We start from the raw sequence: 25,150 nt of genomic DNA, 5'->3' as shown, positions 1-25,150 counted from the left end.
CTATGTCTTTTCTTTCCTCATATTACGAACTCTTCAGTGAGAAAACTGGATTTATTTTCTCTCTTCTATACTGTGAAGTATATTATTGGTTCCATCAAAATTATATATATCTCAATTACTGTGGTTTTCACTCAAAAAGAAATGGGAAAAACCTTAAGGTTGCATGGAAAAATTTGGTCTGAAATATTTCATTCATTGAAGACATTCTGAGAGAACGAGAATTGTTCAAGTGAATTTTTTTGTGGTTTGAAGTGCCAAAGAAATAGACACAATACTTGAAGCTTCTGAATCAACTTTTCAAGAATTGTTATTTCTACAAAGACTGAATAGATATTTCAATTTTAAGCATTTTCAGGGTGACAAGATACAGACATATCAGAGTATCTCCAAAATGTTCTGTCCTTACAAATTAGCAATATTATTAAATAATGAGGTGTATGGATAGGTGCCATCCTGTGCCCCAAGTCAGGGAATATTAAGTGCTGAAAGGAATGTTATCTCCAATTAGCTCAAACTGTCTTCTTACTTTCTTGAGTTCTACTTTTTTTTCCCAGGAGGTCTGAGTTAGTCTGAACCCCTCGTCAGAGATCTAATTTATTTTTGATATGTTGTCCTTTGCTGCTTTCTGCATTATTCAGAAAGGGAAAAATAATCCAAGTGGATAGAATAAAAAGAAAATAGAAAATTAAAAATACAATCCAGAGTATTTACCCAATTTTCACATCTGATCCTTTGACTGAAAAGGCATCTATCAGAGTGGCATTTCTGCTGGCTCATAGCCAAAATTAAGGGAAAAACATCTCAGCTTAACTGGGTAAAACTTGTCTGCCTACCACCGCAATTGGGAAAATCACTTACTTACTATCACAGACTTGCCAGAACAAAACAGACAACAATTTCCTGACATTTTAATTTTGTTTACCATCACTACAAAAATTAACAATGTCATTTCCTTTACTCAAATTCCATGCCCATCTCTCTGAAGAGTACAACTGAGCACTAGATGTGTGCAGCAGATTTTCTTCTGGCCTGATTTCGAAAAGTCTTAGAAAGGGATCTGTTCCAGTGCTGCTGTTAGTTTGGGGTATTTATTTGGGATGGTCTGTGTCATGTTGTGAGGGGTCAGCGCAGAAGAAAAAGCGGGCAGCGGGTCTTAGGTGGAAAATCCAAGGGTCCTTTATTCTTCTTCCCACAGTAACAAGAGCTCTCCTGAATACAACCAAACACTAAAACCTCTAACAAGGGGTGATCCCAACTTATATGCACTAACATGGAACATTCTAGAAATATCCTAACCAATCACAACAGGCAAGGTAATCTATACTAACATAGTAACTCCCATGATCCCATTCAAACAAACTTTAACTCTCCCTAACTTGAAACAGTGTCCCTGAACTTAGGGTGTAGCTTTCCATGGCCTTGACTTGATCCCAGCTATGACTGGCTTGCTGGCCAGGCCAGGCCATTGGATCTCCACAGGTGTGGGGGGAGATGTGTCCTGAGCAATGCATCAGATATGTACCTTTATGTCAGCACATCCACCTCTGCTAGGGGACTCATCCTTATCCCAGCAGGATTTGGTCCCCCTGAGCAGAAGCAGCAGCTTGTTGCAGCACATCTACTATTGCAATGATGACAAAACCCAGCTTCTTTCTTACTACAAAGCAAATTCTCTGCAGGAATCTCTGGGGTTGTTTATGTCACAGACTGACATGGTGCTGAATCTCCAACCCACAGCCTGCTGCTGCTGTAGAACTACAGCCCTCTGGTGGCACCAAATCACTTATTTTGTCAAGAGCTGCATAACATAATAGGGGAAAACTCATCTTTGGGCTCTGACCAGTAACCTGGTGTTGCCTGGAGGGGTAAGAATATCTCTGGAAGAAGAGTCCAAGAAGCAGGGTACAAGTCATCATCCATCTGTGATGCACTGCATGGACATGACCCACCAGATAAAAACATCTAAAGAAAATTCAGCGACTGAGTGCAAGGGTACTTAAGAAGTGGGAGGGTATTTACCTCACAGGACTAGGAGAGACCTTAGAAATCATTGTCCTGAAAAAATTACTTGCCCAGGGAAGAGGCAAGGACCTCTCAATAGTGTTTTGACAATCAGCAATAAACTCTTCTCTCTCCTAAAGGAGGATGAAACAAGCATCCCTTACTCCTGGATAGAGTTTGTTTAGCTTGATCTTTAAAGTGCTTAAATCACTGAGATCTTGCAATATTTTACTCCCTGTGCTTCATTGGAGTAACGATTAGCCTACTTGTCTTATATTTCATTCATAGCTTATATTGCACAGTTTAAAGTCATTATTTCTTGATCTATTTACTATGGTCATGGAAAAGGAAGAAACACACAAGACTATTTTTTTTCCAGTGTGCTGGTCTCTTTCATGTTTGAATGTATGTTCTTTGATTCTTCCTTAAAGCTAATCAGCACAAATTCATTTCATCTTTCTGATCAATCATATTCACAAAGAGGTTCTGCTTTGAATGTCTTCACAGCAGTTTTTTCAGATAGTTAATGTTATGTATTTGGACATGGCTCTTGAGCATCAGTTTTCAAAATGAAGAATAACCTCAATTTCCATCTATGAGATCTCAGCATGAAACACTTGTGACACATTTCATTATCACACCTTCTCTGAAGTTTTGTTCTGGACTACAGGAACAGGAAACCCTGGGCTATAGCATCAGGCTCTGAATAAAGCCAAATAACATGAAAAGACAGCAAGAGTGAATTGAGTGCCTCAGCTGGGCTGTACCAGTAGATAGGATCATTTTATAGTAACAGTTGCACCAACAAACTGTCATATTATTATTGAGAAAGCACTCAACTTGTAGGATTAATTTGAAAACTCTGAGCCCACTGCCTTGGGGGACCTATATGACTCTTACCCTGTCTTAACCCAATGTAGAAAAGGTTTTTGCTATGAAAAAAGAAACAGAGCTGGAAGTTCCCAGGACAGGGAGAGAGTACAGGAGCTCCAAGGTTGCCCCACAACAATGGCCAGCAAAATGTGGCCAAGCACAGCTGGGACTGGACTAGTTCTTATCAGAAGGATAGAGTTCCTTTGGATTGTGACATTTTTAAATGTATTTTATGCATTTTTGTTTCGTTTGAGAAACTTGTGTTGACCTAGCCAAGCAGTAAGGAGTACAAGCAGGTTTTTGGCACTGCCAAAATATACTCATGTTGTGCATTAGGGATTTAGCTAAGTTAGGTTGCAAAGTGATTTATAGCAATACAAACAATTAAAGAAGAAAAAAACCACCCGCTTGTACCAGAGATTTATTGAGCTGTGTAAGTAAACACCCATTCTGGGTTGATGGTGATATATCATATAGTGCATTTCAACAGCAAAGAACTAGCCTTCAGACATTGTTATTGGAAGAAGTCACACATAATCTGGGGACAAAGTGGGAAAGTGCAAATTGTTTCTGTATGCTCCTTCTTGTTTATACTGTAGGTGTTAGGATGAAAAGTGTTCTTTATATGTGTTCTTCAATACATACTCATTGATTTAAATCTAAAAATATTTCAAGCAGTTTGTCAGGCATTTCACTGATGTGTATATAGATAACCTTTCAGTCTTTGAGCCATCTCTAAATAGGAAACAGTGGACAAGATCCTTGTGTAATTCACCTTCATGGTCCATTAGATGAGCCAAATAATTCAGTGCATAACAGAAGGAGATTGATTTTTCTGAGGTGTTTTTGATTCTTTATTTTTGAAAAGAGTAAGAGCTGAAGTTTGTTCCAAACTGGTTTTCCTTTTAGGCTATCTTATTCTGATTTGCTGCATTTGTGTTCAGTTTTGGGCTTCCTGCTACAAGAAGGACATGGAGGTGCTGCAGGGTCTGCAGCACAAGTCTGATGAGGGGGAGCTGAGGGAGGTGGGTGTGTTTAGTCTGGAGAAAAGAGGTCTGGGGAAGACCTTATCTCTCTCTACAACTGTATGAAAGAGGATGTAGTGAGGTGGGGTTTGTCTTTTCTCCCAAGTAACAAGTAATAGGATGAGAGGAAATGGCCTTAAGTTGTGGTAGGGGAGGGTTAGATTGGATATTAGGAAAAAATTTTTGCTGGAATGGTTATCAAGCATTGGAATCGGCTGCCCAGGGAAGTGGTGGAATCACCATACCTGGAAATGTTAAAAAACTTGTGGATGTGACAGCTGGGGACATGGTTTAGTATTGAACATGGCAGTGCTGGGTTCTTAGAGGCCTTTTCCAGACTTTACCATTTTATAATTTCTATAATTTGCATGTTCACAAGCTGTCTGGAGGCCACGGGTGACTCCTTAAGTCACCTCCATCTCAAAAAGTCACTAACACAGAGCCTGAGTCATGTAAGCTTGCCTTGGCCCTGGTAAAGCTGCGTCTATAGCAAGTCAACAACAGAAACTGCCCAAGATGAGGTCTTGGAATCAGGGATCTCACCTTAAAGACATGCATGTAATAGCAAAGTATGCTATACCAAACCCAGATGTTCCCAGTAGAAAGTGTGGGATAAATTTCAATAACAAAAACTGGGACTGCAAGGGTTCCCCTGCAGCCAGACCACTGCAGTTAGGGACATGGTGAGTCACTGAAGGGCCTGTCCACTTACTAAGGAGTTAAGATCAGCATGGAGTCAGTGCTTCTTCCAGCCACTGAGAGAGAGATGGAATAGCACTTATTACTTTATTGAAAGGCTGTCTAAAGCCATAAAAACTCTTGCCATGAAAATACACGACCCACAATTCAGCAGAATCTACTTTCTGATCTCTTCTGAAAGACTAACTTTGTTAAAAGCTCAGCTACATTGTTGGGGTAAGCAGGCTGCTCCTGCCAAAGAGCTGCAAATGCTGGTATGTTTGTGCAGCATGGAAATCAGTGGTTTCACGTTCACTGGTTCATAAAGATCCCAGACATTTCTGAAAGGTCTATCTCTGTTTTGCTATTTATATACCTTGGAAGCAGACTATGGAGCTGCACAGTCTGTGTGCACAGCCTAATTAAATTTTCTGAGACATCATTGATCTTTCCCCATGGCACTTCCAAATAATCTGAAGCAAAATAAGAAATATATAGGAAATGTCTAATGAACATTTTCCCCTTTTGATTCAGATTTAGTAGCAGAGAAACCAAACTTTCTTTTTGAAGTTGAACTTTTTGAGTCACCTGAGCACCCACTTCTTTCTTCACCTCTGTACTTGCCATCAGTGCCTTGAGATCTGTTGGGCTTCAAAATGCATGAGATTTAAGTATTTAATTAAGTTATGACCATTAAGAAGTGAAATTGACTTTCATATGAATTATTAACAGAGATCTCAACATTGGAGTGGCTTGGTGTTGGGCTTTCTGTCTGGGCAGACAGTAGATTAGGGAAGAACACATCCACGAAACAGGATTTTTCAAAATGAAAGACAGGAAAAAAATACTAGAGGAGATGCATTGAGGGGAAATTAAAGCCTCTTAGTGAATGGCAGCACACAAGACTCCATTACAGTGGAAGTGAAGGAAGAATGGTGGCTCCCCCTGGGATAATATGGAAAGTCCACCAAGTCATGAGGTGACATGGTTTTTGGCTATACCCAAAGAAAGTGGCTTCCCAAAGAGGCTTTGTTAAGCCAGAGGTTTTAGTACCACTGCTGCTTGGGTGCTTCTCATGCCAGGTAGAATTAACCTGCAGAAAAACCTGACATGAAGCCTGAAGTGAGAACCAGATGACCAAATCTTGCCCATGGAGATGGAATCATATTAATTTTTAAATACTATCCCATCATTCTAAATGATAACAAAACTGTCAAATAACAAAAATCAAGGGCTGCCATCCACTCACACCAAAATCCTCTCTCAGCAGAAGGCCTCTGTGCACAGCCCTGGGGACACCCCCATGGGACAAAGCTCTCCCCCCAGCACAGCCATGAAAGGCTTTGAGCTCAGCCTTTAAAACTGCAAAGCAGTTGTTTTGTTTTCCATGGATAATGCTTTAATCCACCGGGTGAAAGCTGGACGTTGCTCTCTTTTATCCTGGCTGTCCACGATTCCAATGCTTAAAAAGAAAAGCCCCTAGCCCTTCTGTACCCACCGCTCTTCCAAACTGCTGACTCCTGGATGGGCAGCTCCAAGGCGGGGCCATTGGGATTTATTTAGTTCACTCCCGCAGATGATGCCTTTAGTGCCACAAACCACCCTGGAGACAAGTCCTAATCATCTGGGAGGGGGGGGATTATGTTCAGTTCTTCTTCCCCAAACCCCCCAGACGTAATTCAGATCCAAACTGGAGAGACAGGCAGGCACACAAGAGGGGACCCCGGCACTGCACAGCCCCTCTGAAGCCATGTACAGGAGCAGCTTCCTCCGTGAGGTACGCAAGGAGAAGTACGAGCGGTCAGATGCCTATGATGAGCTACGAGGCTCCCCAGAATTCGACAGTTTGGCCCAAGCCCGGGGCTTGGAGAACCTGCAGGAGCTCAACGAGCGCTTTGCGAGCTACATCAACCGGGCGCGTGTGCTGGAACAGCGCAACACCATCCTGCGCAAGCAGCTGGAGACCTTCCAGCGCATGGATGAGCTGGTGGGCTTGGATGAAGCCTTTGCTGGGCAGATTGAGTTCAACCGGCAACGAATGAGGGAGCTGGCTTCTGACCGAGCCAAGCTGGAGCGGGAGGAGAAGGATGCCCAGCGCATGCTCGATGAGTACTGCAACAAGTAAGGCTTACAATCCATGGAAGATGAGTGGTGTTATTTCCATAGTTAATTCTTGTAATAAGGATAGGTTCGGTGTCACCAGCTACTTCTTGTGTGTGGGTGATGCCTCTCTGTGTGCATCAGATTTATCAAGAAGGACGGTATGTAAGCCCATGTAAGCCCATGTAAGGTGAAAAGTAAGGTATCAGGACTTAGGGATCTGCAGCTCTGCATTTTATGGTCTCACTGCTCCTAGATGGGAAAATGCCCTCTCCATTCCATAGCAGCAGCCCTGGCACATGTCAGCTGCTGTTGTTCATTAGGCTTAGGAGAACTGTGCTCTGAGCTGCAAAGACAAAATAACCCTATTTGACTACAAGGTACCTCAAAGCAAGTCTTGTGTCTGAGCAGCCCAGAGTTACACAATGCCAAACATCTCCTGAAATATGCAGGATGTCTCTGAGAAATTCTTCTTTACAGCCACTATGAAGCACCTGAGCCAGTCTGTGCCAACCATATCTGTGATTTGTCATGAAAAGAAAGGAGATAATTCTTTTCCTGGTGTGTAAAATTTGCCCTCCTTTTCTTCTTTGCATCTTGTATTTCCATCTCATGCCACTAAAAGAATAAGAATAGGCTTCCTCTAATTTCACCTCTTTAACTTCTATGCCACCATAAATCAAAGAGCAGGAGCCTCACATGCTGATGGAGATGAGTGCCTTCCCTCCAGCAACAGGCAATTTTGGTTACATGGCTTAATTACACAAGAGTTGGTAAGCATTGCTCATAGGACAAAAGAGTTTAATCCTCCTGTTACTTAGGGATTGTTTACCCCCAAAATGTCTATCTACTACTTCACCCATGAAAATTTGGCACACAGCCAAATGAACAGCCACATGGGAGCTGTGAGCTACAGCATACCTATAGAAATGCCAAGCCCTGATTTCTCTTTTTCATCTGACAGGAGACAATAGCCCATCCAGGTGCACTGAGGCTTATTGCTGCCAGTGGTCAGATGTCCACAATGTCCTGACTCCGTGCCAGTGGGTAATAAGCACCTGATTAGGCAGAACTGTATTCCAATATTTATGAGCAGGAAATTCAACTATGAGTCAATGCTGTAATTTAGGTGTTGACTCTGGTACTTGCTCGTGTTTTTATTACACAGTGCCCATGAGTATTTGACTACACTCAGTACTTAATTTTCTAGCTGCATATTAGTTAAAAATCTATGTGAATAGTACAGGATTAGTAATGTGACACAAAGTAATTTGCTTTTATTAAAGCTGCTCTAAGCAAACTGTAAATAGGTGGGGAATAATACAGGGCATTGAAAATCCAGAGGAGGAGACAACACCCAGAAAAAGGGCTGTACTTTCAGAAAGTAAGATTTAGGACCTGCTAAAGGGGTAGTTAGTGGCTTCCTAGAAAAAACGGGTGGTACTTGTACAATCCTGGGATGCTCACTCAGCAGCTGTAAACAAAAGTAAGAAGGAAACTTTGGCTAAATTCAAGCCAAAAATGACAATTTAAAAATTAAAGATAAACAGGGCCATGACAATGGAAAGACAGTGGCTGCTTTTTAACCAAATCGCACCAATTGGTTTACATCAACAAGTGAATTTTGGTGAGTTGTTTTTTTTTTATTGGGAGCTGCTGAATTTGTCTAGAAAGGAGACATGAACATTTCTTCAGTGTCTGAAAAACTTGGGATTGTTTTGAGTAGCAGGTTTTAAAACAATGCCACTGCTCTGGTAACATGTGCTCTGCCATCTGATGGTTCTGATTTCAGTTCCTGGAAGTTATAAACAAAGCTCCCTAAACAAAGTATGGGAGGAATAATCTTCTGTGTCCTATTAGGGGCTGCTGAAACCAGAAACATTCCTGTGCTGAAGACCTGCTCTCCCCCCCGAGTCTGCATTCCGTTGGCAACAGGCACTGCAGGTTTCTTGCTGTGGCTTGAACCATAAAGCTTTTGGTGCACTGGGATTAACAAAATCTCTTAGAGGGAGCATTTTGAATCAATTAATTGACAAATGTCTCTGTCCTTCACTAATGCAAAGAATTTTGACTCTTACAACCCATTCTTTCACTCACCTTCACTATTGGGGAAACAGATTTATATCTAAGTAAACCTTTTAAGCTACATTTATATAAATAGGCCTTTTAAAGTTGCATTTAGACAGAGTAGGGCCAAAGACTACTGGGTCTGTGCAATTAAGTGTTCATGAACCATTAAAAAGTAGAACTTACATTAAAATTTATTTTAAAATCCTCTATGGTCACATTCATAGCTTTTCTCATTAACATGAATAGCTCAGTTCTGTACCAGGGAAGAATTCTTTCTCTTGAAGTTGCAAAAAAAAAAAAAAAAATCAATGCTGGGAATAGTCTGGATGCAACTCATAAAAAAACTAATTATGCTACCTTTATTGACCAGCACCATTGTAGCAACATTGCATCTGGCTGTGGGACAGAATGGTATTTCTCTCTCCATGATATTGGGGAAGATGCTGGAATCCAGATTTTAGTGGCCTTGACTGAACAGGATTAATGGACTTCAGAAATTAAAAGTCTTGCTAATCAATTGTTTATTTAAAAAATTTGTGCACTGCTAATGCAGTGAATTTTGAACATGCAATATGGTTCCCTGGACAAAGTAATTGGCACAGTGTTCTCCAGAAAAAGATTGCTGTGTGGTGATACTCTGATGAGCTAACACCCTTTGGGGCCACAGTAGAGACCCAACACGTGTGAGAAAATGAAAAGTGGTAAACACAATAGCTAGGATATGGGGACTCCACTGGCAAAGCTGCCTTCCAGCCCTGTCTGCAGGGATTTTCTTGGCACTGCTGCTGTTTCTCTAGTGATAGGAAGGACTTTATTCTGCTGCAGCTAAGATGAGGATCATTTGCCTGCCCTCCACACTCTCCACAATCTGCAAGCATATTGTCCTGTGGCTGTTACCTGCTCAGCAGTGGCTTCTTGATAACACAGGTAGAATCCGTTCATAAATCAGCAAAACACAACCCTCCTGGGCTCATCTGAGCATTCAGGGTATGACTCTGGATGACAAATATTACTGGCCGGTCCATCATCCTTGTAGGACCTCTCTTTCATAGTCTGTGCTGTCCTTGGCACCCAAATTGCTGCTGTCTGTTGAGAAAAGGTTAGTGAAGTGCATCAGGGAAAGAGAAAATTACAAAGGTAGTAGCCAAGAGGTGCTACTTCCTTTCAGTAGGATTCAACAGATTCAACGTTTTCCTTCAGATGAAAGGCTCAGGTTTGACACCAAATTGAGTATCTGGCCATCGTGCATTGCTGGGATGGACTGTTACTGTTTCCTCTTTGGAGGGGAGTGGGCCCTTGCACTGCAGTGGAGGCAGAGTCCAAAAAAAAGAGGTGATTGAAATCTTTAATCCTCAGATCTGCTTTCTTTGAGCCTGGCAGCTTACTCCCCTCTCTTCTTTTCCCCTATGCAAAAAAAACCAAAACAACCCAAGCCAGTTAACATCCCTTTTCTTTCAACAGTCCAAAAACATTTGTCGCCGACCTAATGCTACCTGACTAGATGAGGAGGTTCATGTTTTGTTCGTTTTTGGGTGGGTTTTTTAAATTTTTTTTTCCTTTTTTTTTTTTAATGAAGCAAATTAACTTAATAGCTCTTAAGCTCCAGGAATGTCTGACCCGCAACCATCTAATGAAAAAATTTTTGGACATGACTAGCTAATTACTAAACATCAAAATCAACTTTGAGGCATAACAGGGTTGTGACTTGTCAGCCATTGCGCTTACAAATACATTTCAGCAGGCACAGAGGCATCCTGAGGTCTCTGAAGCATTTCAAAGAGATCCATGGCACTTTTGCACTGATCTTCTGGAAAAGATTTAACATCACTTGAAAGAAATTCTTCTTCAAAGGATAATCATGCAATACTAACTCTCTCAAGCTGCCAGGTGGATTTACAGCTGTGTGGCACAGCATATATTTGGGGTATTTGAGAGTAAAGGAAAATGTAGCTGAATATTTTAGTAACTGAAAAATCTTTTGAGTGAGGATCTAGCAATGAGGGACATCTGAATTACATTAGGGCTGAGGTTTAGACACTGAATCCATTAGATGGTTGTATATTACTGTGAGTGGAAAACCAGCCTTTTATTGTAACTGTGTATTTCATTGTCACAAGATGCCAAAATATGCTTCATTCTTGCCCAGCTATCAGAAAATATCAAAGTTAGGAAACTGTTTACTGTCAAATGCACACAATTTTTTTTTTTAAATAAATAGAAAACTGGCTGGAATTGAGTTACTTGGTAAACACCTGAAACAAAGGCAGTTTCACTTCTGAAGCTGAAAAATATTCTAGCTTTGGAAGTGAAACTGATGTTAGTACTAATTGGCAAAAAAGGACATTGTTTTATCAGCAATTTGTTGGAGTGATAATGAAATAAAACCTCATAATTTTCACTTGGTTCTTTGCTGCTCATGTAAGAATTTAAAACAGACCAGTGAGCAACCCTGCTAATATGGGATTTCAGAAGAACTTTGTAAACCAGAGCACCAGGTTAAATCCATTTCCTTGTTCTGCCAAGTTCTTCCTTTGTGGTCCTGGTCAGTTTGTGAGTGACATCATCCACTCAGCTTTCCAGTATGTGTTGAAAGAGATGAGAATAATGTTGGTTGTTCGTCCTTCAGGAGACAAAAGGAAGAACTGAGGTTGACATGATCATTATAACTTGATCCTTGATGTGCTCAGTCCAGGAGCTGTCAAGTTCCCTGTTGACTGAAGCAAAGCCCTTTGAAATCACCAGCACATATGGGCTGGATCAGTGATTTCAGAAGACAGACAGGAACTTATGTTCAGTTCTGAATTTTGGCTTGTACTGGTGTCCATTGCTTCTATTGCAAATGAAGGATCCTAATCACCAGAACTGACTTGTCACCTACCAGAGTGTTTCTTGTAGAAAGTAAGATAATGATAGCTTTTTCATATCTTTCTACATCTATTATTTTAGGAAAAGTAAAGTGTTAAACTTAAAGGGTTAAGACTGTATTTCTGCTGCTGTTGGAGTTTGATAAGTCACTTGTTTAGTACTGATGGCAAAGTCTCATTGCCAAAGTTGCTTCTGGCTGGTGGTTTTTGAGGGGCTTTTTTGTTTGTTTCTTTGTTCGTTTGTTTTTAATGGAGTCCCATTAAGCCACATCTACTGTTGAACATTTAATATGAGGTTTACTTAAGGAAGGGAATAAATTACAATAATCAACAACTACATTTTGTGCTCTGTGGCTAAAAAGAATTTCTAGAAGATAATTCTATTTACATACAAATGTGGAGCCCTAATTCTTAAAGAATATGTGCTATATTTCCTCAAACCAAACATAAACACATTATACATCCATCTCAGCACCAGGAACATGCACTTCATGCACCTGTGGATGCTTTATAAAAGCATAAGAATAGTTGGTTAAATGCAGTCCTTACTAAGGCTCACTTGTTGTTTTGACCAAGCTAGTATACAAATTACCATTAAAGGGGACACAAAGCTTGATCCATCTAAGCATCCTAATCCAACATCTTTCCTACATGGTCAATATGTAAAATTGCAATCATTATGTTTAATGTGTCTGTCATTAAAGTGCTTATTGAACAACAACAGGTATAATAGAAAACCAAGAACAATGTAATTAAATGTTCATGTGCCATTGTAGAAAATCCTCACAGAGTAATCACTGCTGAATGGCTGTCACTATAGTTCAACACCAATGGCATATGTTTTTATTGTAGATAATCTATTCTTGAACATTCTGTAAAAAAGTGATAGCAAATATATGGCATTTCATTGTATTCTGTTATGTAAGCTGAAGACAAGAATTTAGGCAATTCTGAGATTACCCTCAGCATCTGGGACCAAAAAATAATTAATGCTAACCCATGAATAAATCTTTTGGGCCCTTTCAAGATTCATATTCTCCTTTAACGTGAATCATATCTTGTGCATGACAGTGCAGAGAAAAATGCAGTTTGCAGAGGGATGAACCACTGAACTCTATCTCCTTTTCTCTACTTGTAGGTATAGAAATGAACGTGAATATCAGCAGAGGCTAAAAGAAACCCTGGAGCACCTGAATAAAGTGAGTATGGGAAAATGCCAGGGGAAAGGTGTACTATTTTTTCCTTTGGTTTCATTTACTACAGCGAGCTGCTTTGAAGAAGCAGTGGGAAGATAAAATGTCAGAGCAAGGCATTTCTTGTCATTATGCCCTTCTCCATCCTCCCCCTTCCTATGTAAGTGTCTGAGCCTCGGCATGTGCGTACCTTTTCCCCCCACTTTTTAAACATAGCTACGGTATTAAAATACAGTCACTAGTGATAACCATGCCGTGAAAAATTGCTGATTAAGTCCATGTTTTGAAGCCTGGAATGTCTCAAAGCTCCTTAGTCCCTTGCAGGATATGGTCAGCCCTTCCCAGGACAGACCCTCAGCTTCCCATTAGGTTTCCAAACAAGAGAGACACTGCCACTCCCCTTGGTTTGTTCCTTTTACATCAATATAGTTCTTAAATACCATGGGAAAAGCAATAATAAAAATAACAACATTTAATATAACACAAAGCTCAGAGAAAGACAAAAATTGGCTGAAGTATTTTGAAAGTTTCCAAACCAGGTCTGTGAAACTGAAAAATCTTGATTCATCCTCTCTCGCTGCTAGCCTTCATCTGGGTGAAGAACATAATATCTTTCCCCAGTTCTACTTTGCACAGGCTATCATTCATCTTCTGTATTGGAAAACAATTAAAGGTGGACTAAATAGAGATTATTTTTTTATTTCCTTTGTACGAATGGCTGGACCTGATCTGCTGGAGCATTGTCATATCAATGTTTTATATTAAGGACATGTTTTATATTAAGAAAAGACAGAAAGTGCATTTTCTGTCTCCAGTGAGCTCTTGACATCCCGCATCAGTTCTGTTTTCCAGAATACTCTGTTCTTGAACAACTTGCAAACCCTTAAAAAATGTTGTGAAGGTAACTCTTTTGTAAGGGGTTGTTGGAGCTGGTAAGTCTGTCTTCACAGTTCCTCTCAATGAATCTGCCGCTAAAGAAAATTGAATTGATTCACAAACCCTAGGCACAGTTGGCACAGTTCACAAAATCTTGAGGCACAAGGGTGTTTATTATGCCAGGATGTCCCTGGACACCCCTGTTGCAGCAACTCCTTGCACTGGGAGCACCAAGTGCTGGAGGGAATACAGCTGGTTTTCTGTACAGGACCCAAGATGTGGCCTGAAAACCTGCATTTGCAGGTGCAAATTCATTCTTTATCTGACAGCTGGGAAAATACTGGTTCTGGAGAGATCTAAAGAATTTCTCTTCCCTCGTAATGAAAATATTGCTTCAGCACATGGACCAGTGTTCTGGAATCATAACATAAAGCAGAATGGCTTTTCAGAAGTCGAGTGATTAGCAAATATTGCAAAGTTCAAAAGAAAATGTGTAGACACTGCACTGTTCTGATACACAACTCCATCGAGGAAGCTGGTCTCTTTGAAAGCATGGAATAAAAGCAGAAGTATTTTTCCCCTTTGAGGGAACATTTGGAAAGCCAAAACCTGCTTTTTTTTTAATCGCATGCAAAAATATTTGCTTATAGGCATTATCTAAGGGCCTGGGGGCTTTTTTTGGCTCCCTCCCAAACCTCCCAACATGGCCATTGTCCTGCTGATCTTCCTCTCAATAGGACGAGAGAGGAGTGCAGAAAAGCAGCAGGCATTCCTGATGGTTGGCTCTGAATGTGCTGGGCTGGATGTGTCTGAATCAGCCCCTGGATCACAAAGCAGAGCCTGCTGGAGAGTTCTGTGCCTGGGAGGTTTAGCAGCACAATAAGACAGCCAACATCTACACATTTTTTGAACAGTGCGTGCTGTATGCATGCAAAAGGAAAAATCCTCTTCTACCAGTCATGTGCTGCACCCACAGATCTCAATGGTTTGTTTGCAACCTGTGATTCGCTCACAGAGGTATTTTTACAGCTGATAATGGCACATGGGTATTTTGAAAGAGGTGCCTTCAAAGACTTCTTTTTTTATTCTTTGAGCTAAATGCACAAAGCAGGACTTTCTTGAGGCAAATTGCAAACTGGTGGAGGAACCGGCACGTTTTATAGAGTTGCAAGGAAGATTCAGTTAAAGTGTTTTAAGATGCTTTCTCAAAAATTAAAGAAAAAATGTATTAAATAGAAAAATAAAATGTATCACTACTCTCACATACTTATAAAATATGTTACCAAGTTCCAGAGAAATTACCCTAAATTCCCTGGTTTTTGTTAAATAACAGAACATAGGAAAAATCTAAATTAAGCCTTTGAACAGAAATGGAGATTTCATTACATTTAAAGATCAGTGCCACTCATACCTGTATACTCAGATCATGGTTTCTAGTCATATGGTTTGCTCTTTGAACTAATTGGATGTTAGGAACTTTTGTCTTTGCAAATTCCAAAGTATTATAAATTTGTGCAGCAAAGTGATTTTTTCTAAACTTGGTCAAATGTCATTTTTATTTCCAGAAATGGCTCCAAATTGGCAAACATTTGTAGTATTTGAGAACGTACCAAAGAGAGTTCAAATACTGCAGACCATCCTGGGTTTTTAGAAGGACTTCTTTACTAGGGATCTTAAAAAGTCATCAGGATACCTCAGATCTTGTCATGACACTAGAGAAATCAATGCCTTAGTCTGCTGATGTCATTTGTTTAAGATTCATCCACCATTTCAAGATTTTAATATCAAAATCTGGTATTTCAAACATCTACTACTTGGCTCCCAGCATTATTTTGACAGTGCCAGTGCCAAACTCTACTGTAAATTACATTTGTGCAGGGCATGGTGAATAACATGGCTCCTGTTGGTTGTTTTCATGACACTGTTGTATGTTACAGTAGGCTCTTACACTTCAGGCAGGCTGCTCCATGTGCACAGTGACTCATGCAGTACCTGTGGGCCTGCTGTGGGTTTGGCACCCCAGTCATACATACCGCCATGCCATGTGTCTCTGCATTGCAGGAAGCTGATGAAGCCTTGCTGTGCAACCTGGAGCTGCAAATTGAGTCCCAGTTCCTGCAGGATGACATCAATGCTACAAAGGACAGATACAAGAAGGTAACTGGCTAAAATTGCTGTTTTCCTTGTAGAGATAGATGTGGAACTTTGCCCTTCTCCATGATCAAATGGTGGCAAATTAAAGCAAATTGCATTTATGTTTTGGTAGGTGCATATAGCACTATTTATTTTCAGTGGGCACAACAACCGGATGGTTTCTAGCACCCAAACATGCTTCTCAGGGTCCAGTAACTACAGCTGTAGCAGAGTCTTGAATTTGTCATCCTGGTGTCATGGTTCAACCCAAAGTGCTGGTCAAGCTGTCTTATATTTCATTCTAAGGAAGCTGTTGCTTTCATCATCCAATTTTTTGGGAAAGGACACTCCAGTTAATGAGCAGGCATATGCCTGTGGAAGTATGATTCCATTGCAGCTGACTTTAACATTTGTTGCCTTCTTCCTGGGAGAACTGTGGGTCTTGGGATCAGGCCACTGTCCCGTCTTTGCTGCTTTTGAAAAAAGTTAATATTTTTTTCGTGCCACATGCAAAGATATTTGTGATTCTTATTTTGAAAATCTCTTACGAAATTGGAAATGGAATGGAATCTTCAATTAAACCTATGAACTGTATAGTCCTTATCCAAAAGTCTGGGATATATCCTCAGTATGATGAAACTGCTAGCACTCCTGCACTCAAAAGCAGTTGTAAGTTGCATTCCAAACCCAAGCCTGAACATGAATTGGACTTTTATGGGCTAAAAGCATTACATATCTAAAAATAAGCCCCAGGAATACATGGAAATGTCTACCTTACTATGGCATTTTCTAATGAAAATGTTTTTACCTTATCACAGAACCTCATGGAAATCCAGACCTATGTCAATGTCTTGCAGCAGATCATCCAGACAACTCCTCGTGTGTCCCCAATAACCACTGGCATATGTGAGGCAAGTATTGCTGTTGGGAAGTATATGCAGCTCTAAGTAAGAAAAAGATGTTTACACCTAAAGTGTCCCAGATCCTTTAACTTCTACTCCAAGGTTAGTTGAAAACTGTCAAAACAATGTGTAAGTACTGAGTAGTGAACATGGGAGAAAAAAAATTTACTGTAGCTTTGAAAAACTGTATCAATGAGGAAAGAGAGATTAGCTTTGTCAGGTGCACTCCAGCATATATATTAGTCCCAAAAATCTGTGGTACAGAGATATTTGAAGTAGTTGTGCTTCTTCTCGGAGGAGGAGCAGGCAGGATATATGAATATTTTAAGAGAAAGGAAATCTTATCCTGAAGGGGTGAGATGTGGTGAAAATTTAAATGAAATTAATTTATACAGACTAGATGATAACTTGGTGATTTCCACCAATATGAGTGGCTATGGCAGGAATGTTTATTATTAGGAAGAAGATGTGAACAGGTTTACAGGGTCTAAGCTGTACTGTTACAGACCTGCTATCTGATATCTTTATTCTTAAAGCCATGCTGCCATTCAATAGAATTTGGCTTGAGGTTCAATCCCCATCTTTTATCTGTCTTTTGCCATTTTCTATTTTTTCTTTACAGTTTATTTCCAGTAGTGCAATTTCTTTTGGCTCTTTTTAGGAGTGAAACATAATTTCCTGTACACACATTGTTTTCTTCCAACTAGGAAAAACTGATAGCAGAGAGGAGGATCCCTGTTCTGCAGAGCCAGCTGGAGGAATACAAGAGCATCCTCTGCCAGCTACAGGCACAGAAATACAAGCTCCAGACAGAGGTATTGGAATCACTAGCCATAAACACAACCATGTTGCTCATGAACTGGTTTTTTTATGGTCACTCAGTAAAAGCTCTAACATGGCTTTAACGTGGTTATGTTAACTTGGTGGACTTGGAGGTGTGCTTTCCTTTTAGATTTCCATCTTTTTCTTCAGCTGTTTCATTCCCATTCTCTCAATGGAACAAATTGTCAGGTTTAGTTGGCCAGGGTGGGCTGTAGGTATTGTAGGTGCAATGAAGCTGTCTTTGCTTATCAGAGTGGCTGATGAGGGAAGGTTTCCACAATGCAACTGGATTCCTACAGGACAGAATCAGCAGGACATTATGAATGCAAAAGTACCACAGGGTTCCTATGACTTTCTTACTTGCTGAGTTCTGGCTAGAAATTGGCTCCAAGAAAACTGATGGGGAACCCTCAGGGCTCTGCCCCATCCTTTCTATCACTGCCACAACCAATGCTAAGCTTGCTGTGGGAAGAACTGGACAGGTTTGTGGAGCAAAACTGAGAGGACTATTGAGGTACATTTGGCTTTCTGCCTTCATCCATGTCACTACTAAGCATTTAGCCAGCATCTCTCCTGTGCTTGGACACTACCAGCAAGAAAAACCATGTGCTTTTTGCCAAGCCCTGAGTTGTAAAAAGACTTTGACTACTTGTCCTTGCCCATCTCCCAGCCAAATCTGCCCTAAATCAACCTTCTGTCTCCAGCCAGTGCCTGCAAACATGAGTGCAGTGCAGGGCTGAGGGTGGCAAGAGGTGGAGGAGCAGCTGAAGGCTGCAGTGGATAGAAAACAGATCTGAATAGTTGCCAGTGGCATCTCTACCTCCATGCAGTTGAATATTTTTTAGCAGATGGGGTGGAGAATGACCCCAAGTACAGCTTCCTTTGTGCCTCGAGTTGTCCATCCAGGTCAGAGGAATGAAATACTGACAAAAACATCATTTGGTGGGATTTTGGACTCCTTTGGACAGCCATAGCAGCAGCTCATAACTTCCTGAGCATAACTTCTTTCATTAGGGTCAGGACAGTGTATTTTCCTTGGTCTCTTTCTCACATCTGATGCTCTGGTGGAAAGGACACATGCAGTCTGGGATGGACAGGAATCAATATGGGGATGAGATAGTGAATCGATATAGAGAAAAAGGGGAGGAAATCAGCCTTCTGCTGGCAGGTGGAGAGAGGCAGTCTTTGAAGAATTAATCGTGCTGCTTTCAAAATCAAATCTTCCCATCCCATTTAGAAATAGATTATTCATTCATTCATTCTTGTGCCTTGAGATTAAGAGAGTGAAATAGCTTTATGAGTGCAGGTCAGTAACACAGTAGCTTGTGATGGTGAAGGCTGGATCTGATGACCAAGGTGTCATCAAGTTTCTTTGCTTTCCTGTTTCTGGACCTGACAGCCATGTGCCCCAGAGGTCATGGGTCCCACCCCATGAGCACTGAACAGAAAAGAGTCTCTGTCTACTCATACACTGCAATATAACCAAACAAATGACAAGGGACATCACTTCTATATTTAGTATTTAGCCTCTTAAAAGACCTTTTTTTTAGCTTGCCTGAAGCATATAGAAATAAATCAATTATTGAAGAATTCATTATTCACTTATTCCCCCATTAACTTTTTGTGAGTTCATCTCTTTGAAAAGTAGGAAAAAAAAGTGACAAAATAACTATATTAAATAGATAAAAATAGCAGAAGAAAGTGAGAGGAGATTTACAGGGTGAAATATCCCGCCTGAAACTCAGCCTTTATTTTTGGAAGGCAACTTTTGCCACCTCCTGGTTGATGTGCTCATTGGTTTTATCGCTGAAGTAAAAAGCCTGAGGAATTGAATTCTATAGAAGAGTTCTTTGTTTAAAATGTGACTTTTGGTCTTATTTTCCCTGTCCGCAAACCACAGAGAAGGAGGAGTGGGTATTTCTTGAGCTCATCTTCCCAGTTAAGAACTTTTACTGTCCTTGTTAGGCCCTGCCCACTCTGATAAGTTACTGCTTTTTGAATAACTGAACAAAGGTAGTGAAATTGCTCCTGTGTTTCATCAGTGCAGCATCGCATTGTAGTAAAGAATGACTTGCCTTTTATTATGCTTAAAATATGGGGATGGTGAATTTTTCAAAGCTGCTTCTTTCACCACCAATTTTATTTACCAGACAACTATGCTGGAGCAAGCAATTAAAAACACCCAGGAGAGTTATGATGATGAAATTCAGCTTTACAATGAGCAGATTGAAAACCTTAGGAAGGGGATAGAGGAGGCTGAGAGGATCTTGGAGAAGTACACCACTGACTGCCGCCAGCTGGTGATCTACCAGCAGTCCCTGGAGAATGAGCTGGAACGGTACAAACGGATCATCGAGAATGAGGACAGCCGGTAAGGCTGGATTTCTGGGCACTCACAAAGGGACCAGGGATCTCTTTTATCTCATTTGAAAAATGTATGTTTAAGGATATTTGATTCACCCAAAGCTATAGCATTTTCACACCTTTCACTGGTAGATATCTAGGGATAGAAATCGAAATAGATGCAAAATCTGGTGAAACTTCTGCCAAGGAAAGGGTCAGAGCCATTTTGGGCTTTCCTGTCCTTGCAGTCTCCTTTCCATATGCTGTCCTGGCATCAGTGTACAGAGGTCAGGAGCACACAAAAGCAATCTGAACATCCTCTCCTCAGACTGGGTGTTGGTGACACTTGTTCAACACTACCGGCAGGTTGATTTTTGGAGGGTGCAAACAAAGCAAATGCCTTGTAAAGCAAAGCATTCTTCCCAGCAAAGCCATTCCTCAGGCATGGGGAGAAAGAGGAAAAATACAAGAAACTGGCAGGGATTTGGGTTGCGCTTAAACCTACAGAGGACCACTGTCTCCCCCTAATGTCCACCATCAGCCACAGTGGACAAAAGGATCTTGCACAGCAGCAGAGCCAGACCCCTAAGCACCCAAACTACTGCTCTGGGCTGTGCAGAAGATGCAGGGGAAGAACACTCACTTAATAGTCCACCCTATGTGTGGGGAATGGGAATTTAATTAATTTTCAGGGTCTAATTTTGGACACTGAGTTCTAGTTAGAAGTACCTTAACAGAGTAATTCTCAATGCCAAAAATCATATTGACACAGGGTCTCTGACAGGACAAAATATCTCAAATTCCAGCAGAGCAGATTGGGGAGGCCAACAGTAACTGTTTTGCAATAGGCCTGCCTCTCAATTTTAATTTTTAACCCTTAATACTACTGACTTCTTGAATGTTTTCCAAGGAGGACTGCTCCAAATTTCCTATTTTGCCAGCCAGCATGGTAAAAATGGATTTACAGTTCTTGCTGACCTCTGGTAGGCTTGGATTGACTGTTTGCCCGTCTAACAACCTCCCATCTTTTCAAAGTGCCATGCCAAATGCAAAGCTGTTGCTACATGTTGTAATTACTGGTGTACTTTACCTACTGGAGTATTCCATATCTCCTGCTGGCAGAAACCAACCTCAGTCCTGTGAAAGTGCTGTGGCTGTCTTGATTATCCCCAGACAAGAAACAGGTTCCCATCATTCTTTTTGACTCCTCACCACAGAGGAGTACATTTCTTTAAGCTCTGTGCTTATTTTTGCACAATTTCACTTGCTTTCACTGAAATGTTGGGGAGAGAACTGATGGATGCACATATATTCTCCACAGGTTAAACTCTGCTATAGCAGGAACCCCAGTCACACTCTTCACACAGATTTATCGACCTGCCCAGCCTCAGGCTTCGAGGGGAAGAGGTAAACCTATGATGTGTTTTTCTGTGTATGTCAGGAAAAGCATCATTGCATTTTAAGCTGTTTGTCCATCTGTCTTTAATATGGCCACCAGTCATGACAGCCTGACTACAGGCTTGAAAATGCAACTGTTTCAGCTTACCTTAACTGTCCCTGAGACAAGCTGTCAAAGGCCAAAACCACAAGCAAAAGCATTTCTTTGCTAATTTCTACAGTTTACTACTTAGGCCAATCAAGAGTAAAATCAAAAGGCATCTGAAATGGTGGAAAGAGCTGCAGGTTTTGTGTTGACTCATTCTGAGTTTGTTTGCACTTTAGTGATGTGCAAAGAGCACCAAGGTGTGTTGAGTGCCACAGGCCATTTTTGAGGCCTGTTTTCCTATGAATTATGTTTTCTCTGTGTTGTATGTTGGCTTATTAGAATAAGGACGCTTGTAAACCTGCTGACAAGGAAATGGCCAGGGCTAAATGAGAAAGGCTGCTCTTAACAAAGGAATTGATGTGATACATTCTAACATATGGGATGACTTAAATCCAAGGCTCACTGGGGTTTTAATAATGACAAACTGCCTCGAGAATGGAGACAAACCATCGTATGAGGGATGTTTTTGTAATGCAGCTGTAATTTTTCTAACTGCTGTGTGAACTGTAGCAGTTTTATATTAAATGGGTCCAAAATGCCTGAGGCCAGATCCTCAGCAGCTGTAAATAATTACTGTCATGCAAAGTGGTGTTTTATACATGCTGAGGATTTGGCCTGTCTCTAGACACAACACTGATTTCTCCTGCATGACGAGCATGGTATTTCATGTGTGTTACTGTATTGTGGCAGGGGACAAAACAGCTGCCTTAGGAAAAGTATGTTAATATCTGTCTGTCCTCTTGTTCTTGTAATTACCCCTGTCTCAACCCCTGTCTCAACCCCTGTCTCCTCTGCTCTATCTGCTCATGCCACGGAAATCATACCTTGCCTAATCTCCTGCTGCTGCTAAGCTCTCATGGGATCTGTGCCTACTGATTGCCCAGGAGATCAGAATCAGGGGGTTCTAAGAGCTCAGTGACAGTGTCTGAGTGATGCCATTGTAGATGGGTGGCTTCTCAGCTCTGTGACCACCAGCCACTGCTGCTCCCTCCTGCCATGACTTTCAGTATCTGTCCATACTCCAAATTGTCAGGAGTGGAGGTGCCTGGCTCTCTTTTAGCCCCCCGGGCTAAAAGGCTCTCCACCTGCAGTGGTGAGGGCAAGAGGCAGCTCTAGCATTTGCAGTGACTGTATTCAAGCACTGTTTGTTGTTCCCTTTGCTTTGAATTTTCTTTAGATATCACCCAGGCCATGCAAGACATTGCCAGTATAAAGCCCAGACAAAAAGGCCTGACAAAGAAAATTGCCAGGAAAAAGGAGCTGATGTCAAAAGACATAACCGACAGTCACTCACCTGAAAGAACGTACAAAAGAACTCTGGAAGGTTTTGACCAAGATCAGATGGAGTTTAGGCATGAAGGCTCAGTCAGGTGTGAACCTGAGCAAGAAGGATCAGAATTTGATGAAAAAGAAATGGGCCCAGAGGACGTACCTGATGGAGCCCAGATAAGTAAAGCCTTTGATAAATTGTGTAATATTATGAGGGAGAAAATAAGAGTCTACAAGAGACCAGAGGCTAAGTCTGAAGCCCATCCCAAAGGGCGTTATGTACTGGTGACAGGGGAGGAAGGCTATGAAGAACCATGCATCTTGGCCCCCTCTATCCCTGCTGGGGGAGGGATCACAGTTTCCACAGGCAATGGGAAGATGATGAATGGTGGTGATGTGGAGTCCATACCAGAGCTCCCAGAACCTGCCGAACCACCAGAAAAAGAGAAAGGGGAAATCTGTGAAAGGAGAGAAGAGTTTCAACTCCCAGATAAACAGAGAGAGGAGGGGAAAGAAGATGTGCTTGAATGGGGGAAAAAAGCAAGAGGAAAAATTGAGCAAATCATAAAGTACCCGGACATCTCTGAGCCTGAGACAGTTACTTCCTCTGGTCTGATAAGCCCAACTGAACCAGGACTCCTCCGAGAGACAGAATATGAGCGAGCAGATAAACAGGGCCTTTTGTTCAGGGAAGCAGCCTTACCTGGCTCTATGAGCTATGAGAAGGTGGAGGTGGTGGAGTCCATTGAGAAGTTTTCAGATGACAAAATTCAGACATATGAAGAGACAGCAATGATTGTTGAGACAATGATAGAGAAGACAAGCAAGAAGAAACTAGATGACAAAGGCTCTTAAGTGACACATACCCTCTGACAGTCAATTTGTCTGGCATAGTTATTAAATGACTGTGTTTTTTTCCTGACCGAATGATACAGTAGTGAGATTTTTGCTGTTTGGTATGGAACAGATTGAAACCTTGATGGCAATTCTGTCTGGCTCACCTTTGGTGCAACAACCATTAGTGCTCTCCAGGGCACATCCTATGCAACTCATTTTCATGATTAGGGCACATGGGAAGAAATTATTATGACAGAGCTGCCTGGCTTTCCACAGTATCCAGGACAAATTTCCATATTCCTCTACTGCTCCTTCAACTGCCATACGACCCCCCATCTTTGAGATAGCTGCAAATGTTAACTTGTGACATCTGGTTCATTTAATAAAAGTTTTGCCTTCTACCGAAGATACTCACTGTGGGTTTATTTTGCCTATAACATTGACTCACAGACCCTACTTGTAAACATCACCTGAGTGGTGTGCAGCATTTTGTCCAGGGAAAGAGCTGGATACCTCTTAAATAACCTGTTCCAAATATCTCCCTTTCAAAGTCTTTAAATAGCAATGAGCTTGGCAGACCTTTCTTTTTGGCAACAAAGACAAACTTCCTGTATTCAAGATAAGCTCTTACTGCAGATCTCAGAATAATTCTCCCCGAAGGGAGATCTCCCTTACAAAAGCTATTATTTGTCCTTCACCAACACAACTGATGTAATTATGAATGCCAATGAGCTTTTGAGCAGACTGCAGCAAAGACTGAGTATTTAGGTATTTTTTATTTTCTTTTTAAGTATTTCCTTGGACTGTAGAGTTTCATACTGCCACAGGATCCTGTCTCACTCCTGTCACCTGCAGTCACATGGAGCTCCACAGGATTGCTGGAATAAACAGTGCCTTTCCACCTTCCCATGCCTGGGGAAGCAAAAAGAAACGCTTGCAGCTCCCAGAAACCTTCAGCTTAAGAAAACAAACAAAAAACCACAAATTAAAAATCAGAGAAAGGAAATATTTTGCTCGTATGTGTGTAAATAATTAGCTTTACTTAAAGTGCTCATACACCATTTAGGCCTCAACTTGACACCAGGCACACAAACAATCCTATTAAAGCCCAAGACTTACTGAAGGGTGGTACTAGATTAGTCTCTACAAATTTCTTGTTCAATCCAATGCCAGTTCTCTAAGTTTTCATTTCAGCTTCCAGCATTGTTGTGCCTTTTCTTTCTGCCTTTTAACTCCTGTCAGCTGCAGGAAAGCAAGGTTAAAAGCCATTTGAGCTGACAAGTCTGAGCTTCAGGAACTCCTCGCAGCGCCCAAGGCTTTCCTTCAATAATATGTTGGGTTTGGTTATTTCATTCATGAGGTCCAGCACAGGTGTAGCATCTGATCTACTGTGATTGTTATGTCTGGTAAAGTGGCACCTTATTCTTTGAAACAGGGACAGGTGACTCTCACAGTCACAATTTTAGTCAGGACTTTTTTCTTGATGCTGGTTTATTGGAATGCTGTGGGAGTTTATTCCAGACATGGCTTACTAGAGCATGTTCCTTTTCAGTTTAATATATTAATAGTGGAAATAACTGCAGAGAAGGAATTTATCAATGCCTATGCAGGCTGGACT

At 41.2% G+C, this 25,150-nt stretch overlaps 1 protein-coding gene across 1 annotated transcript; it reads left to right on the top strand.

Annotated features, from left to right (window-relative positions):
• The first annotated feature begins 6,327 nt into the window (after positions 1-6,327).
• Positions 6,328-23,560, top strand: BFSP1 (beaded filament structural protein 1). Its single transcript, XM_036380857.2, has 8 exons — positions 6,328-6,698; positions 12,750-12,810; positions 15,742-15,837; positions 16,632-16,724; positions 17,423-17,530; positions 19,688-19,908; positions 21,202-21,287; positions 22,604-23,560. The coding sequence occupies exons 1-8, from the start codon at positions 6,328-6,330 to the stop codon at positions 23,548-23,550; spliced, it is 1,983 nt and encodes a 660-aa protein (XP_036236750.1). The 3' UTR covers positions 23,551-23,560.
• The last annotated feature ends 1,590 nt before the right edge of the window (positions 23,561-25,150 follow it).

This window comes from Molothrus ater, chromosome 3 (genome assembly GCF_012460135.2).
Source record: "Molothrus ater isolate BHLD 08-10-18 breed brown headed cowbird chromosome 3, BPBGC_Mater_1.1, whole genome shotgun sequence".
Taxonomy (NCBI): domain Eukaryota; kingdom Metazoa; phylum Chordata; class Aves; order Passeriformes; family Icteridae; genus Molothrus; species Molothrus ater.
The sequence above is the reverse complement of the archived record's forward strand: the minus strand, read 5'-3'. Positions and strand labels throughout refer to the sequence as shown.